The sequence below is a fragment of the Leuciscus leuciscus genome (genome assembly GCF_965113295.1).
Source record: "Leuciscus leuciscus genome assembly, chromosome: 17".
Taxonomy (NCBI): domain Eukaryota; kingdom Metazoa; phylum Chordata; class Actinopteri; order Cypriniformes; family Leuciscidae; genus Leuciscus; species Leuciscus leuciscus.
The window spans coordinates 6,738,958-6,757,532 of record NC_138741.1 but is presented as its reverse complement, the minus strand read 5'-3'; the positions used below and the strand labels follow the sequence as shown (position 1 = coordinate 6,757,532).

Here is an 18,575-nt window from a genome sequence, read left to right as displayed (position 1 = left end):
TGTGTCTGTCTCACTTTTATTCAAGGATGGCTCAAATTACAGTAAAGACATTTATAATGTTACAAAATATTTATATTTCCTAATAAATGCTGTTCTTCTAAACTTTCTATTCACTAAAGAATTCCCCAAAAATTTAAAATTAGCAGCACAACTTTTTTCAACATTGATTATAATAAATATTTCTTGAGCACCAAATCAACTTATGGCTGCTGGAAATGTAGCTTTGCCATCAGGAATAAATTACATTTTAACATGTATATTAAAATAGAAAGCAGTTATTTAAAATGGTAGCCTAATATTTCACAGTATTACCATTTTTACTGTATTTGATTAAAAATATTCAGCCTTGATGAGCATATAAGAAACTTCTTTCAAAACTTAAAAAAATTATAATTCCTGACTAAACCTTTTCCTTGTTTTGAGCCTTATGAATAATACAATGCACACAGTACAGTATGTCTTTGGAGTCATTATGAAGTGCTCTTATGCATTAGTGCTAATCATGCAGTTTTCCCCCGTTCAAGCATGTCTATTAGGTGCCTCGTAACACCAGCACTTAATGGAAACATCCCCAGGATCCAAAATACATGTCCTCCCTTTGTACAGATGATGTAAACACACAAACTGTTGCACACCCACGTCCACGGCTCCTCCATCATTGATCCCTGGAAGGAACTGGAAGATGATGGAGATGTGACGGTGAGGATGAAGGCAGCGTCTCCCACATCTATATCAGTGTGTGTGTGCTCATTTGATTGCTGTCAGGTGGGGATGTGACTGTTCAGTGTGTGTGTGTGGGTCATACAGGGCAGGGCTCTTCTGACCATCAGTCTCTCATCTGTTTATCATGAATAAACCACTGATGAGAGAGATGCAGACTTTTTGGGAGAAGAAGGAGAACCAATCGAGCCCTAGCAAGAAACCTAAACCGGTGAGTCTGTATTAAAGTTCCTTATAATATACCAACATAGCACCTACTTGTCGTGATGGAAAACATAGTTTTGAGCTCGCCAGAGTAATCTGCATTTGATAATGCCTCTAAAAATACACGCGCGCCTGCAGCGAGACATTAAGCAGACGCGCGCGCGGACACGATGGCGCGAGCGCGTTTGGTGCAGTGATGCCATTGAGGAAAACAGTGAAATGGGAGTAAAACACAGCCTGTAGGCAGCGAACAGAAGGGGACTATGATCCGAGATAAAATCGTAACGCAGAGTCTGGTAGGAGCCATTGAAAAATATGAACAAACGCTTATTACCAGGTGCTTTTATACTGGACGTGATTTGATTACGCAACAACGCAGATTACGCGGCGACTGACGACGAGAAAAGTTTATTTTGAAGACGTTTTTAAGTCAAGTCACTTGTTGGTATTATTGCAATGAACAAAAATGTATTTGTTTATTTATTTCCACAGAGTCGTGTGGAAAGTTATTTATTTATTTATGTTGTTACTGGCAATTTTATGGTCTTATTGCGCTAATTATTTATTTATTTCAATAACATTTGATGTTGACGGCCATTTTTGGGACTTAATTTATTTGTTTGTTTGTGTAAATAACTTTTTAATATCTATCTGCCTGTCTAAAACCAAGACATTTTTGGTTTTATTGCACTGTTATTTATTTATTTAAATAATATTTGATGTTAATGGTAATTGTTTGGTCTTTATTTGTATGTTTGTTTGTTTGTGTAAATAACATTTAAACATCTATTTGTCTAAAAACTGATTATTCAGTTGAAGTACTGAACTTTTCAGTAGTCTACTTATATCGAAACTGGTTATTGACATTTTTCGTCTTATTGCACTGCTATTTATTAATTTATATATGTAAATAACGTTTGATGTTGTTAATGGCAGTTTTTGGTCTTTGTTTATTTTTTATATATGTTTGTCTAAAACATCCGAAATTAGTTATTGACTTTTTTTCTGCATGTTTGTTTATTTATTTATTTATTTATTTGAACAATTTATGGTCTTATTGCACATAATCCATCTATCCATCCATATACATTTGAAATTGGTTCCTGACCAATGTTTCACTTATTTATGTATTTATTTGAAATTGGTTTTTGACAATGTTGTCTTTATCAGCTGTAAATGGATCGGCTAATTTATGTAATTATTACAAAATTTGAAATCTATTTGAAATAACACTCAAATAATCATTCAAAATATTTATCCTCCTTTCAATAACGCAACATTGTTTATTCAGCCAAAGCCTCAGAATGCCATCACTATTGCGGTGTCCTCCCGCGCCCTCTTCAATATGGATCAGGAGCAGGACATTTATGAGCAACAGGGAATGGAGGATTACCTGAACTATCAGATCCAACATGAGAACGAGCCATTCACACCCGGACCTGCTTTCCCCTTCGTAAAGGTCAAACCTGTTCGAATGTACTTACACACAGCAATGATATCAGTAATGAGAAAAACTTAAGGAAGATAATTACTGAATTCATGGATATAGAAGGAATGAGTGAAATGCTTTCTCTGTCCTGTGTAGGCAGTGGAGGCAGTGAATGCTCGACTCCGAGATCTGTATCCGGACAGTGAAGAGCTCTTTGATGTGGTTCTGATGACCAGCAATCATGCTCATGTGGGACTTCGGCTCATAAATTCAATTAATCATCACCGTAGGTCAAAAGATCTTTGACTGGCTGCTTTTTACTGGATAAACATCAGAAATTTGTGTCCCTTTGAAACAAGGAAAACTCTAATATGTTTTAATGCCATGACCCCTGAAACATAAGGACAAACCCATGCGAGACTCCATTCCTGATGTATAAAAGCAGCTATTTTTTCATACATAATAATGGCCCATTTGTACTGTGAGAAAATATGAACAGAGTTTCTTCCTGAATTAAACAATTGGCTTTTATAGCGTCAATTATTAAAATATTTGGAAACACTTTACAATAAGATTTCATTTATGTACATTAGTTAAGATGAACAATACTTCTACAGCATTTATTAATCTAAGTTAACTTCGACATTTACTAATACATTTTTAACATCAAATGATCTGTTAACATTAATATATGCTGTAAAAACATAAAGCTAGTTAGTTCGTGTTAACTAATGCATTATTAACTAATGTAAACAAATGACACCTTATTGTATATTTTAATAATTTGTATTACTTAATGACAATATAAAAGCCAATTATTAAATTTTTATAATTAATATTTTTATTGAATTGATAGCGTATGTGTACTTTTTTAAAATAAAATAATGCAGATTTATTTATTTAAAGCTATTTATAATAAAATAATTGCAATTAATCTAATGACTGATTTTATAGAGAATGAAACTGTACTATTATGAAAATGGGTAAATATGTTAAAATTAGTACATTAAATGTATTAAGGGATAGTCCACCCAAAAATGAAAATTCTGGCATAATTTTGTCTCCTGTATGATTTGTGGAACATAAAACAAGATATTTTGAAGAATGTTGGTTACCAAACATTTTTGATTCGCATTGACTTCCATTATGTGGAAGAAAAAAAATATTCTTCAACATATTGTCTTATAAAGTCATGCAGGTTTGGAATGACATGGCGGTGAATAAACCATGACAGAATTTTCAATTTTGGAGGAACCATCCAAGTGCACATATTGCATATGACATCTACAGTATGTTTCCTTACAGATGCTAAATTGCAGTGATCAAAAGATGGTGTTGAGGTTTCTTTTTAAGCGCACTTCAGTTTGGAGGTAGTCCTCTCTATAATTATGTAAAAGTGTAAATGATGTCTTGTGTTGTCTGTTATTTCCAGAGCTGTTTATAGAGCGCTTTTGCATGACTGGAGGCAACAGCCCTATTGGTTATCTGAAAGCGTACCACACCAACCTTTATCTGTCAGCGGATTCACTGAAAGTTAGAGAAGCCATTGAAGAAGGTGAGTGGAGTGTTTGGGGATTTCATTATCTTAGAACGGTAGAATCATAAATATACTAATATTATTTTACTTTTTGTTAGGAATTGCAGCAGCTACAGTATTCTCACAAGGGAAAATCACAGAGGTGTCGGAGACTCAGCTGCGAGTGGCCTTTGATGGAGATGCCGTTCTCTTCTCGGATGAGTCGGAGAGAATTTACAAAGCCCACGGACTGGACAAGTTCTTTGAACACGAGAAAGCCCATGAAAACAAACCTCTTGATCATGTATGTTCAGTTTAAATGTAATAGCAGTGCAATATAACATGCCGTGAATTCTTAAATTGCAGCAAACGTCATTCACGTTTTGGATCATCAAATGGAGTATTCAACATTTCAAGTATTTTTTACAAGAAAACAAGGATATTATACTTGTGCCTAGAGTTGTTATCAAAATGATTCCCCATTCACACGGCTCTGTAAAAAACGATTAGGCAAGGCAAGTTTATTTATATAGCACATTTCATACACAATGGCAATTCAAAGTGCTTTACATAATAATAAAAAGAAATAAGAATAATTAAAACAGTTTAGAAAAATTTAATAAATACAGTACAGTACAAACAGTCGGACGAACAGTGGCACAGTGCTCATTCAGTAAATGCACAGCTAAACAGAAGTGTTTTGAGTCTGGATTTGAATGTGACCACTGTAGGAGCACATCTGATCTCTTCTGGAAGCTGGTTCCAGCATAGTAGCTAAAAGCGGACTCACCATGCTTAGAGTGAACCCTTGGTATTTCTAGCTGATATGATCCTAATGATCTGAGTGATCTGTTGGGTTTATATTCAGTGAGCATATCTGCAGTGTATTGAGGTCCTAGGCCATTGAATGATTTATATACCAGTAATAATACTTTAAAATCAATCCTAAATCGAACTGGGAGCCAGTGTAAAGACCTGAGGACTGGTGTGATATGTTCATATTTTCTGGTTCTGCTCAGATTAAAAACACTGTATTCTCCTGCCAGGCCAGTAGTTGGCGATGTCACTTTGTAGAGAAACACTACATGCCTCTAGACCGAACAGTTTCTAGTTTAGTAGTTTACACGGAGACGATAACGGTATTGTTTTCAAAAACTTGCACTTTGTAACCTGTTTTCAAAGTTCAGTTTTTAGTTGAAAATGGTGTCGTGTAAACTGCCCCTAATTGGTTATAAAGGGAGGGTTCTTCTCTTGCTTTCTGTTTATGACCCATTCACAATCTGAATTAATTTGTTATTTAATTTGTTACATTTATATAGCGCTTTTTCTGAGACCTCAAAGCGCTTTACATAGATGGGGGAATCTCCTCAACCACCACCAATGTGCAGCATCCACTTGGATGATGCGACGGCAGCCATATTGCGCCAGAACGCCCACCACACACCAGCTTACTGGTGGAGAGGAGACAGTGATGAAGCCAATCAGTATAGGGGATGATTAGGAGGCCATGATGATGGACAGAGGCCAAGGGGCAAATTTGGCCAGGATGAATATAAGTTTAGTTTTTCATAGTAGCTCCACTGCAAAGTTTCTGGATTGACAATTTGAATGCGCGATTGAATCGGAAACTGCGATGATTGACACTGATAACCAAGAGACGAGTACCATTCAACAGTTTATGCTCTGGTACCAAAATTGGTACCAAGAACCGTGTAATTTTACTGGTATTGGCACTGACTACTGACATTTTGGTACCGTGACGGCGGCGTGACGACCCTTACTTCTGACAGAAATTGTCTTTTTTTTCCCCTATAGGGACCTCTTAAAGGGTTCCTGGAAGCTCTGGGGAGACTGCAACAGAAATTCTATGCCAAAGGCCAGCGCTTGGACTGTCCCATCCGCACCTATTTGGTTACAGCTCGCAGTGCAGCCAGTTCAGGCACCCGGGCCCTCAAGACACTGCGTTCATGGGGCCTGGAGACAGACGAGGCTCTCTTCCTAGCAGGAGCCCCTAAAGGCCCCATGCTGGAAAAGATCAGACCTCACATCTTCTTCGATGATCAGATGTTCCACGTGGAGGGAGCGGCAGAACTGGGAACTGTGGCGGCTCATGTTCCCTATGGAATTGGCCAGAGGTTTCCATCAAAGACAGGGAAGGAAGTAAAAAAAGACTTCTCGGCCAAGCAGCTTGTGTGAATACTGGTCATTAAGTGATTCATTTAAGCAAAGCCTTTAATATTTTTACAGTTTTCTTTGTAATTGGTCAAATTTGCTATGGACTGTGTGAGTTTTGCTTTTCCATCTTCGAAAAATGGACCAGTTTGTCCATGACAGACCATCCGCACTGAACATCATAGTTCACTTGCTTGTAGCAAGCCATAAATAAACAGAGAAAGAAATTTTTATGGGATATAAGTGGTATTTTACTGTTCTAATGTAAAAGTACATGTTATTTATTATGCCACAGTATAACTTATCTGAAGCTAAAATGCACTAAATGCTGTGTTGGATATCATAAATATCACCTTTAACACTTTTAGCCAAACATATTTTTTGGCTGTTAAATTGCAATCGCCATGTTTTGAATGACCATCTCTGTGATTGTTCACCATAAAGGGCTGTTTTACTCTGTATTATATTTAGCCTCTATCCGTGCATATCAGTTATGCAGTGTTTTGATTCATCAGCGTTATCACTTATCATGTACAAATTTGGCTTAGTTTTTGCTTTTGCTTTTTGTTTTTGCTTACTCAGGGCATGCTCAAGTCAATGTTTGCACTGAATCCTATAATAAACAGTGAAGAGGAAATTAATATGTTGAAAAACAGACTGTTTATTTCTCTATTCAGAATATTAACCCCTTAACTGCCACCGCCTTGTTAGCGGGATTCTTGGCTCTCTTTTATTTATTGCCTTTTTTATCACACATTTTAGTTATAAGAAAGGTATCATTTGAAAGCTTAAAAACTCAAAATTCCCCTGGTGAAAAAAGTTTTGAAATCGGACATTGCATTAGCCTACCATGAAACGGTACTTTAAAACCTTAGCGGGCTCCTCCCCCTATGGGCGGTGTCATGTTTCATAGGCTACTACATTTAGTTGAACAGTTCCATAGTTCTGTTCATAGTTCAACTAGTTCAACTTGAACTATTTTATAATCCAAAATGTTTCTAATCTTGACAAAACGCATATCAATGGAAAGGTCTGAGACTCAATGTTGTATATTTGGCGACTGTTTTGTGATAGAAGCGATATTGTGACAGAAATTAATTCATCAGTGGAGAACACATCAAAAAATCAAAAAAAAAAAAAATCAATGTGTCACTCGATTGGCTATTTTTTGGTATAGCGCCGAAACAAAATTTCATATGAACTTCAATTTTTGCCGATATCAACTTCAAATTTGGAACACAATGGTAGATAATAAACAAAAATGGCGCCCTCTTTACCCTGGACATTTTTTTTGCTAAAATCTAGCCTAGGCTGGTTTTAGCTGGTCTTTTAGCTGGTCTCCCAGCTTTGATCATTTTCTACTGCTATATGTCACTTGTGTAAAGCAAAAAGTGGCGAAAATACAGACATTTCTGTATTTCTTTCCTTCTTCAAATTTGAGGGCAATAGACAATACAACAATCACTTTGCATATTTGTAAACATGTATACTGTATGTATAGTGTATGTATGTATGTATGTATGTATGTATGTATGTGTGTGTATGTATGTATGTATGTATGTATGTGTGTGTGTGTGTGTATATATATATATATATATATATATATATATATATATATATATAGGATTAAAAACCTCTCAGGGTATATGGTATTTTGCCGTACAGTTACCATGGTAACTTTAAGGTCCTGCTTTAAAGGCGGGACTTCAGCACAATCTCTGAGAAACTCTGTTGGACTTTTAACTCGTGTCCAGCTGGTTAATGTTTCACCCGCTTTAAATATTACGACTAACTTCTGGGTCGTGTTTAGTTCATGTATTAGGAGGTTTGTATATATAAAATAGTAAGGTAATAATAGCAAGTACGCAGTCTGTGTTTAGGAATGTGATCACATGATTAGTGTCATATGACTTTGATGAGAGAGGGAATGAGAGCGAGAGAAGAAATCTTCATTAGTTCCCTTACACTCTTTTACTAATACTGTCGTCTACCGTGATGAATGCAGATGGATAAACAGATGTGAGGACTCTTGAAGGAAATCTCTGGATCATGGAGCGTTTGGGGCTTTTGTCTGTTCTCGTCACCGCTTGTGTTTTGGGTGAGTTTCCAACAGAACATCTGAGACTTTTAAAGTGCTTTCATTACGCATTTTATTATCTGGCTTTTATTATTTAGATAATATTTTAAAACATACAACAGAATATTTAAATTGTTTCTCTTGTTGAACGCCAGCAACATTTCGCTTTGTGAATGTTTGATTATTGTTTATTGATTATTATTGAATGTCAGATATTCTCTCTGCGTCTAACTTACTTGTTGACAACATGTCCCCACCCAATATTAAATCTATCTATCTATCTATCTATCTATCTATCTATCTATCTATCTATCTATCTATCTATCTATCTATCTATCTATCTATCTATCTATCTGTGTGTATTTTATTAACCTAATGTTTAATATTTTATATTCGGAAAAATAGATATACGTGTGTAAAGGGAAATCATGTTTGGATCTTGACTTTTTAAAATAATTTTACACCATTTTTACCTATTGCAACAAATTAACCAGAGGTTTCACCATTTTTAACTGTGGTGTGGTGGAGCATCAGTTTTTCAAAACAGAGACAACTTTAGCTTGAGGGGTTTAACCAACAACATTCTTTGTGAAATCTAACAGGCCTTAACCTAACAATATGTCCAAATCTTTGTGCCAAAATCTATAACTCTGCTGTATAGTAAACAAAGACTGTACTTGGTTTATTGGCATTATGGCATGCAGTGACGTCAGTTTTCTGTAGTGTATTTTTACGTTTTTATGACCCCTGATTCATTCTTTGTCTTTGTGATTTGTCAACCTCTTCATTTGTGTATTTTAAAGAATGTGTTAAAATAAGAATGTGTTAAAATGATCTGAAAGGTATCATAACATGTCAGTAAAAGTCAAGTAAAACATGTTTTTCAGAGTCTCTTAGTTTGGGAAAGAACAAACCGAGAAATGGTTCCTGGGTCCCTCACTTAGTATTTCTGGAGTGAAATCAAGTCATATGACCTGCGTTTCCTCCGAATAATTGTGTTTCTTCAGTGGGAGCTTGTGTCGCTGAGGGTGACCGGCCTCATGGCTAATATGATTACGATCACAATAAGGACTCTGTTTGCCTTTTTGCTGATGGTTAACAAGCATGTTGTGTCATTTACAGTATTCTCCAACAGACCATTAAAAAAACACACACACAGTCGAAGGAATGTGAGTGTGATTCATGTGATGCCGTTACAATAAACCTTTAAACCAACATTGTCAAAAGGTTGAGCAGTATTTAGCCAAAATAATACAGAAATAATGTATTATTTGTGACTTTTATTGTGCTTTATAAGATATGTATAGTGTGCTTAAAGGGTTAGCTCATCCAAAAATTAAAATTCTGTCATTATTTACTCACCCTCATGTCATTCCAAACCCATAAGACTTCTTTCATCTTCAGAACACAAATGAAGATATTATTGATGAAATCGGAGATATTTCGGTCTCTCCAATCACAGTCTACGTGACTCCCACTTTCAAGCCCCAGAAAGCAGAGTTGCACGATTGCAATTTTCTTGGCCGATTCTGACTATTTTGTAATTGTGACCAGCCAATACAGATTTTTCCAGATTACTGTTTTCTTTCAAAGAACTATAATTGACGGCATATACAAACAAAATTCTACTTTTCTTCAATGCAAAATTTTATTTTCATAAATAAACTCAGTAATAAAATAAGAGCAAATAAACAAATTGCAAACAACAGCACAAATAAATGCAATAGAATAAAGAGAGATATGAAATAAGTTTTTCAGGTGCAGTATATTCAGGTAAGAAATACTACAGAAATTAAATAAAGTAATCAAATGTAAAATAACACTGGATAGTCTTCATTGTAAAAATGAAATGCAGATTAATGCTTGCAATTACAGTTACAAAAATGATTCAGTCAAGACCAGAGAGTGATTTTTCTATGTTTTTTGTTCGTTGATTAACATGAGAGACTGCAAAACTTTTGATTAGCATGACCGACAGCAAAAATATCTTGATGAGATGTCTGCGCGAGCGGGCGCGCGGAGGTATGGAAATACATACGCTGATAGGCAGATAGGACATCCTATCATTTTATGGTCCTACACCTTCCACAGACGATGTAAACACATTTATACCACTTAAATTAGTGATTGCTAACCGGATGAGAAGAAACTTTCAACCAGCATAACAAAAAAAAAATTCTGGAAAGCATTTAATTGTGCTTTTAAGACCGTTCTGTCATATGATTTATTCGTAGCCAGTTTTTGATCTGTCGTTGTAGGAGTGGTGATGAGTCAGACAACACTCAGTCCTGCTGTGACGATCACCACAGTCAGTGCTAACGTGACCACGGCGTCTCCCAGCTGCTCCTCGCTCAACACCTCCACCTGCACGGCCTGCGCTCCGGGCTCCTATTACGACAACGGTGGGCTCATGTGCATTCAGTGCTGATTTAAAGTGCTCCACTCATGTTGAAGCTGACACACTTTCTCTGTGTGTGTTCTCAGAAACTCTGCTGTGTTCTTGCTGTCCTGATGTGGGCCTGTGTGTGTCACCTGGAGCCTGTCTTCTCTGTGTCCAGGGCTTCTATCAGCCTCTCGCAGGACAGCAGGGTTGTCTGCCTTGTTCATCTGGGTTTTACAGCAAGTGAGAAGAGTTTGTTTATTCAAAGCACAAGTATTATTTCCATGCCAAGGCTCTAATAATTTCTTTTCCTCCATTAGTTCCACAGGAAGCCCCGTCTGTCAGGCATGTCCTACTGGTTCCTATAGCAATAGCACAGGCTCCGTCTCCTGCAGGGCCTGCGCACCAGGTAACAAGTGATGCGTTCATTTATATTTTGCTTTTCTATATAAATCAATAGAGGGGTGGAGAAAAAACAGATACTACATACAACTACTACAGATACTACATACCGAAATATAAAGGGAATGCATGTTATCTATAATATATTTTATATCATTATATTTTATAGAATATCATTAGAAATTATTTTGTTTTTGTTATTATATAGAATATATGTTTATTATTTAATACAAATTCTAAAATACTTGAGTGTCTTGAATAAGATATGGGCAGATAATGTATTTTTCTGCTTATAATACACGTGTGAGACATTAAATGTAATCTGAAATTTCAAACATTTATTAAGCATTTAATACAAATGGAAAAGCCTAAAGTTTTTTTCTTTATTTATTGCTTTAGGTTTCTACACATCTTTGCAAAATTCAACATTGTGTAACCCATGTCCACAAGGCACATACTGCAAGTAAGTTCCCTTTCTGAACATTGCACCATAAAATGTATGACTCCGGTTTTAAGTAATATATATAAACTGCCCATCCCAAAAAAAAAAAGAAAAAAAAATGCCTTGTTTGGATTTAAATAGGCAAACACTTAAGAGTCTATGATTGGATCATTATTGCAGTGATTGTTATTTTTCTCTCATGTTATATGTTTGGTAGCAGTTCTTCTAAACATAATTGGAGTGTGTAGCTTTTCATTTCTTAAAGGGATATTTCACAACTGGAAAGATGAATGTGTATTTAAATTGGGTCATTTATGTAGTAGAAATGTGAAATTATTTTAGAAGTTGGTGCCTTCGCGACTGAGAAAAGCCAGAAAATTTATTTTTGCCTCATGTGGATGAAAGACAACAACTCCCAGAATGCACTTGCTTCGCTGCTCTACGAGGCCACTCCCAAGCCACGCCTACCGGATACAGAGGGCAGTATCGGGAGAAATGACACAACTAGGCTACTAGTCGACTCGAAACTGAAAAGACGCTGTTTTATCGTGAGATCCCCCTATGGGCGGGTTGAAGACATGTGGAACGAGCTCCTACTACTGGCTGGAGTCTCTCGCCTCTGGACAAAAAAGTGTCCGATGACACTAAATGACGATTTTTGCGTCATCTGAGGTTTTTTTCCAAACATACCATACAGGAATCTCTCGTCTCAGGGGGACATGAGGGAGGGGAGCACGGTCATTCGAAAATACTACCGGATTTCTACTGATACAAAGCTTAATGCTAATCGGTGAAGTATCCATTTAAACAACCATGTAGGAAGACACATCATGGCCATTTTCCAGGATGACAATGTAAAGATGCATCAGGCTCAAACTGTGAAAGAATGGTTGTGAGGAGCATGAAGAATCATTCTCACACATGAATAGTCCAGATATTAAATTCATTGAAAGTCTTTGGGATGTGCTGGAGGAGATTTTACAGAGCGCTGGACTCTTGCATTATCAATACAAGATCTTGACCAAAAATGGATGCACCTCTTGATGGAAATAAATGTTGTGCCGTACGATGGTTATAATGTGTTGTAAAGAGTTGTTTTCATTGTTACAGTTCTCCCCTTCTCCCTTTCTGATAGTTCCTCCAGTTGTACCCAATGCCGGATCTGTCCTGCAGGCTCAGAGGCTCTTCAGATCGCTGCCAAAGACTGTACGCCCTGTCGTCCAGGTCTCTTCTTTTAGCCATGTCGCTTACTCAAATTATATGAAAGCTTTAATGATATTAAATTTGGAGACAGGTCATCCGCATGACAAAAGCTACTCGGGAAAACATGATGAAATTAGTTTTGGTGTAGATCAGTACATGAATAAAGGTCTTTGTTGAACAAGTAAATCAGTATTTCCCCAGTACACTTATGAAACTCGAATGATGTCAATATTTTTTGACAGGAATGCACAAGCCTTCCCATCAAACCATGTGTCAGATTTGCAGCAGTGGTTTCTATCAGGTTCGCAGGGGCCAGGAGAACTGTGACCTGTGTCCTGAAAACCATTACTGCCCTGTGAGTGATCACTTCCTTAAACAAACACACACACACATACACTCTTTACTGTTACCAATGGACTTGTGCCTCTTGCTTGAACACAAAGAATTTACTGTAGAAACTGTAGATTTTTACTTCCTTGTTTATCTAAGAAAATGACCAACATCAAATATTTGTCATTATTATATGTCATGTAATACATGTGCCTCTGTCTATATGCTCCAGAGTCCTGATGTAAATCCGATCGAATGTCCCGCTGACGCGTTCTGTCCCGAGGGCAGCACGGCCCCTGGTTACTGCATGGAGACCTTCTTCAGAAAGGTTGGGGAGACGTGTGAACTCGCTCCTGTTACCATTGCACTGCTTGTTATTGGAGGAGGAGGTATGAATATTCACATCACATCGTCTCTCAATTGAACTTTTTGTTCCCCAACCAAAATGTGAAAAATGTCTATTTCAGTTTATTCAGTTATTAGGTTTTTCTGCTAAGTTTCGCCCCCTTGTTTGAGTTAAAAAAAGTCTATTGTCAATAGTGTAGTGATTTATGAAGCACAGTTCACACAGAAGTCACTTTCAAACTAGCAGTTTTCTGTTGGTCAATGCAGAAAATCCATTAAAAACATGAAATCTGCCTAGGGAAATGTTTCACTCACACGCAAAATTCCCTACTGTGTGGATTCCCGTTGAAATGACTGGGTTTTGTCCATGAAAATTCACAGAACAACAGTAAATGTGACCGCATCTTTACTAGGTCATGCAAATTAAAGCTACTAACATTATTATTATATTTTTGAATCGGTCAGGAATAGGATTGGTCCGTAACATTTTTATGACGATGCTCAGTAGAGCTGCACGATTCATTCCTAAATGCGATCTCATTCCTAAATGACAATGATTCGCCTGTCTATGAAAGTATGATCCCAGTGAACATTCAAATCTGCGTTGGCGCTGCTGCTGAGACCGAGAGCAGTTGTCATGTATGGATATAAAACGGCTTCACAAACAGTTTTCTGAACATCACAGTATGGTTGTGTCTGTTCCAAATATTCAAATGATCTTAGAAGTACTGGAATAAAAGGTTATAGTTTAGATAAACACTTATGTATAGCGATGGTATCGTTCAAAACAGACCAAATCACCTTTTGAAGTAACTTGACGCTTCAAATAGAGACTGTCAATTACATCATTACACCAGTAGGTGGCGACAAGTGACTGTTAAAATATCTATTAGTCATTGAATCATTCATTCAAGAGATTCGTTCAAAAACGCGGATTAATCCAGTAAAGAAACAAGTGACCTATTTATGCATTGAATCATTCAAACTGTTTTTTAATAATTCATGCAGATTAATTAAACTATTTAAATAGACTGCAGCAATTAACATTTTGTCAGAACCTCTAGTAAATGACATGCTATTTTGTTTAGTTGTCTGATCAGAATCATGGGAGAATCATGATCTCTATTTGATGCAAAGAAAATGGTGATTCTCAATTTATCCAGAATCGTGCGGCTCTAGTGCTTAACAGAAGGTCAGTTGTCCCCCTCTTCTAATTCTTCTTCTCCTCTACAGTGGGTCTTCTCTTTATCATCGTTTTGGTTCTGCGGAGGAGAAGAGATAATGACAGTGAGCTGTCCCTCGCCCGTACGCCCCTCTTGCGAAAAGACAGACCACCTGGTCGCTTCTACGGAATCCCTTGTGATGCGGAGCCTGTTTATGCAGGCTGGTGACATTAGCCCGTACTTTTCCAGCTGCACATATTTTGTCTGAATATTTCTATTTGAACTTTTATTGAACTGGTCTAAGCTTAAAAATGGTAAGATACTATTAAATATTTATGAATGGAGACGCACTTTTCTGAATTCCATTTTTAAACCCGTTTACTACTGACCATGTTATGAAGTTACATCTTTATAGATTTGATTCTGACTGCTTTTCGAGTCTGAAGAGTAAACCATTCAGTATTTTTTGGGGGGGGGGGGTGTTTTCTTTTGTTTAATTTTGCACCAGATATTAAGTTAAGCCATGGCACTGAAAGAATTTTGGACTATGTTGTTGGATTAAGCTTATTTTGTTCACATGTGTTTTTTTGTTTTGTTGGTACCACTACATTTGACTACCTGGGGTCCTCGAGGTACATTTATATTTCATGTATTTAACATGTGATTACTTTTTAAAAACAAAATTTGGGCAATTTCCAATGTTGTATACTGGAATAAACAGCTTTGCACAACTTTGATATAAAAGTGTTATGTGTCTATGCAAGTTTGATGGTTGATTTTTGAAACTTCCCTTCAGACATCCCCAACCGGTACTTTCATTATCTGACCAGTCATATGACAAAAATAAAGAAATATTATGAAATCCTCTTCAGAAAGATAGATTAGATTAACCAACTTTTTACTTCCCGAAAATCATATGTAGCCTATATCTTGTACCTTAATAACACGAACTGTTCTCAGTGGCGTTTCTTTCCTGAAAATATCAGTTATTTCTTTTTTTTTCTTTTTTTTTGGATGCTTTATTTCCAACAAATGGCATACAAGGGTAACTTTTATATTACATCAGAAGAACACATCACATGCTTAGCAATACAAAAGAAATTACAGAAAAGAAAGAAAAGGGACAAAAAAAAAAAAGAACAGAGAGGGTACATATCTATATGTTGTTGAATAAGCATAAATAGATACTTGTCATATGGAAACGTTAAATGAAGAGCATATTGCAGTTGTTTTAACTGCTTTGTTATTTTTAAATTTTAAATATCAGTGTTATCATTAATTATTTATTTAAACAAAGCCAGCATCCTTTGCTTCATAGTTTTCTATATCTAGTGTTTAGCGTAATTAAAAGAGGTGACTAACTCGATTATTTATTTATTTATTGTTATATTTGCATTCTAGGAGTCAATTTTAGTTGGTTTTGGTTGGACCTTTCTACTCCGTGTATTCTCGCAGCGCGTTCTTTTTGTCCAAACCGTCCACTGTAGTTGATGCGTCAGTGACGGCGTTCAAGATGGCGGCCACCTTGGCGAGAGGTCTGTCGGGTATGAAATGTACATATTACATTTTTTGGAATGTCACAAATACATTGCTAAAGTGAACACGAGTTTCTATGGACTCTTAAAGTTGGTGTGCATTGGAATACGGGACTAACGGTTTCTATGTCTGTTACAATGTGTGGAGAGACCGTTTGCACACTAGACTGAATATAAAATAAAGCTTATTTTATATTATTCAACGTGAATGCTATATTTTTGGTTACATTGTCGTTATATTATTATGGTAGCATGTGAAGAATGTAATACTGCTTTACAATCTTTCATTAGACAACACTAAACCCCCACCCTTACGAAAACTAACCATGTTTTTATTGTAGTAAAAGCAACAGTAATATCATGTTTTTTGGCGGATTGATTACAACAACAGTTTTACTACAAATACCATGGCTAAACTATGGTAAGTGTAGCAAAACCATGGTTAATTTGTGGTTACCATGGTATAACTATAGTAACCACGTTTTTTGGTTTTATTTGTAGTACATTTTTGTAATAAAACGATTGTTAATTTGTGGTTACCGTGGTTTAACTGTGTTTTATTAGTAGTCATTTTCATAAGGGGTATTTTTGCCAGTATTGATGTGGCTGTAATCTGTTAACTATAGTTGTTTCTCCTCTGATGATCAGGTTTGCTGAGACCCTTGTCAGTTTTAGGCAGAGACTGTCTCACCCCCGCTGTCAGACTCTCTCAGACCGCTCGCTTCTCAGCCGTAGTGCAGAGACACGTCTGTAGACCACCGCTTCACACTGCTCCCGTACAACACACTGGCCTGCTGAGTCGGTAAGACATTGCCTGATGAACTACACATTTGTCAGTCTGTCTGTTGGCTGTCAATGTTTTTATCATTCATCAGCCGGAAAAACAAATCCTTCTAAAAGTGATTTCAACTGTCGTCGTCGTTATAGCGGTGTCCTTCCCTATTCTCTATAGAATGAGAATGATTATTAAAACTTTATTGTTAAAGTTATCATCCTTTTTCGTGAGTGGGCCTTTTGAATGATTTTCTCCCAGAGGCCTGTTGCATGAAGCTAGTTGAACAAACTAAAACAAATTTTTACAGTTGACAAAACCATACACATCCAACCTGGTTTAGATCAGGTTCAGCGGGCTCACAACGCTCAGTATAAACGTTCCTTGTCAACTCAGAGTTTGATCCAGAGTTTGTGTTTAAAGGGATAGTTCACCCAAAAGTGAAAATTCTGTCAGTAATTACTCACCCTCATGTCGTTCCAAACCCGTAAGACTTTCGTTCATCTTTAGAACACAAAAGAAGATATTTTTGATGAAATCGGAGAGTTTTCTGTCCCTCCATTGACAGCTACGCAACTACCACTTTCAAGCCCCAGAAAGGTAGTAAAGACATCATTAAAGTAATCCATGTGACTCAAAAAACACAATTTACCACTTTATTTACAAAATATTAATCTCCGACGTGGACAAGTGACTGTCCATATTGAATCGTTCACTGAACCGATTCGTTCTACAACTCTGATTCAATTAAACAAGAAAACAAACTTTTTCTGTGTTTGTTCTGGGATACACAACATTTGATTCTGCTTTTACTTCGTTAGGAACCATTTTTGTTGAAGCAAAAGACAAAACAAAACAAATTGGCAATATTGTTTAAAATGTAAGTTACTTTGTCAACATGAAATCAAAATGGACAATTCATATTTTTTTTATGGAATATTGCAGTCCGTTATGCAGCTTGATGTTGCAGACTGGTATTTGTTATTCTTTTATATTTATATAGCTCAAATAGTTTCATCATTTGTTTTGAAACTATTCACCATTTATACTTCCAGTTATAGCACCAAATGAATCAGAGGTCTCACATATTCTCATGAAATTGGCTTACTTGTGTTAATAAACAAGGTGGATAAAACCAACGTCACACAAGCTTCAGAGATTTAGCTAAAGCTATTTTCCCCAAGGTTTGACTATATGTTCCAAAGCTTTATCTGCCTGTTTTGACTGAAGATTAGCTGTTTTTGTAATGATGAGGTTTTGTTTTCTGCAGCGTAACTCCCCTCATCCCTTCATTGATGCTCCAGCCAGTCAGGAACTTAACTTACTACAGTCTGAGGAAAGGCAAGAGGAAGTCTGTGAAGTCGGTGGTTCAGAGGTTTCTCAGGCTCCACTGTGGCCTGTGGGTGAGGAGAAAGGTAAAGCATGCTCACACATATTGTTCAGAGCTCTCCTGTCATACAATTCTTTGGCATCGGGTTGGAAATCCGGGCTGTTATGTAAATGACCTAAACTGAAACTTGTTCTTTGTGTGTTAAATCATGCTGTTGTTTTTGTTTTTAGGCTGGATATAAGAAAAAGCTGTGGAAAAAGTCAGCAGCACGGAAGAAGCGGCTGAGAGAACATGTGTTCTGTAATAAAACTCAGAGTAAATTGCTGGACAAAATGACAACATCCTTTTGGAAAAGAAGGAACTGGTACCTCAACGACCCGTACCAGAAGTACCATGATAGAGTGAACCTGAAGGTGTAAAACCCTCCTAACCTTATTCTTTTCAATCTTCAAGCCAATAAAGACGTGTCTGATACGAGTATCTGTATTTCTGTTGTGTTCTATTGAAACGCGTGTATGAATTCACGGTTGAAAAATATTTGAGGATTCATCATGT

General features: G+C 36.7%; 3 protein-coding genes across 8 annotated transcripts; all 3 read left to right on the top strand.

Annotated features, from left to right (window-relative positions):
* Positions 1-102: 102 nt before the first annotated feature.
* nt5c1ab (5'-nucleotidase, cytosolic IAb) lies at positions 103-6,682 on the top strand. Of its 3 annotated transcripts, XM_082143860.1 has the most exons (7): positions 103-699; positions 808-931; positions 2,216-2,383; positions 2,510-2,639; positions 3,786-3,908; positions 3,989-4,173; positions 5,685-6,682. In XM_082143860.1, the coding sequence occupies exons 2-7, from the start codon at positions 848-850 to the stop codon at positions 6,063-6,065; spliced, it is 1,071 nt and encodes a 356-aa protein (XP_081999986.1). In that variant the 5' UTR covers positions 103-699; positions 808-847; the 3' UTR covers positions 6,066-6,682. The 3 variants fall into 3 exon arrangements, with proteins under 3 accessions (XP_081999986.1, XP_081999985.1, XP_081999987.1); XM_082143859.1 differs by having other exon boundaries at positions 103-931; XM_082143861.1 differs by lacking the exons at positions 103-699; positions 808-931 and adding an exon at positions 979-1,220.
* Positions 6,683-7,761: 1,079 nt separating this feature from the next.
* Positions 7,762-15,114, top strand: LOC309479669 (uncharacterized protein). Of its 2 annotated transcripts, XM_082143864.1 has the most exons (10): positions 7,762-7,866; positions 8,047-8,139; positions 10,377-10,520; positions 10,603-10,741; positions 10,819-10,907; positions 11,300-11,363; positions 12,478-12,566; positions 12,788-12,900; positions 13,108-13,264; positions 14,454-15,114. In XM_082143864.1, the coding sequence occupies exons 2-10, from the start codon at positions 8,091-8,093 to the stop codon at positions 14,609-14,611; spliced, it is 1,002 nt and encodes a 333-aa protein (XP_081999990.1). In that variant the 5' UTR covers positions 7,762-7,866; positions 8,047-8,090; the 3' UTR covers positions 14,612-15,114. The 2 variants fall into 2 exon arrangements, with proteins under 2 accessions (XP_081999990.1, XP_081999989.1); XM_082143863.1 differs by having other exon boundaries at positions 7,765-8,139.
* A 699-nt stretch (positions 15,115-15,813) lies between these two features.
* Positions 15,814-18,497, top strand: mrpl35 (mitochondrial ribosomal protein L35). Of its 3 annotated transcripts, none has more exons than XM_082143899.1 (4): positions 15,814-15,927; positions 16,567-16,720; positions 17,961-18,105; positions 18,251-18,497. In XM_082143899.1, exons 1-4 carry the CDS (start codon positions 15,897-15,899, stop codon positions 18,437-18,439), a joined length of 519 nt encoding a protein of 172 aa, XP_082000025.1. In that variant the 5' UTR covers positions 15,814-15,896; the 3' UTR covers positions 18,440-18,497. The 3 variants fall into 3 exon arrangements, with proteins under 3 accessions (XP_082000025.1, XP_082000026.1, XP_082000024.1); XM_082143900.1 differs by having other exon boundaries at positions 15,860-15,918; XM_082143898.1 differs by having other exon boundaries at positions 15,880-15,936.
* Positions 18,498-18,575: the final 78 nt, after the last annotated feature.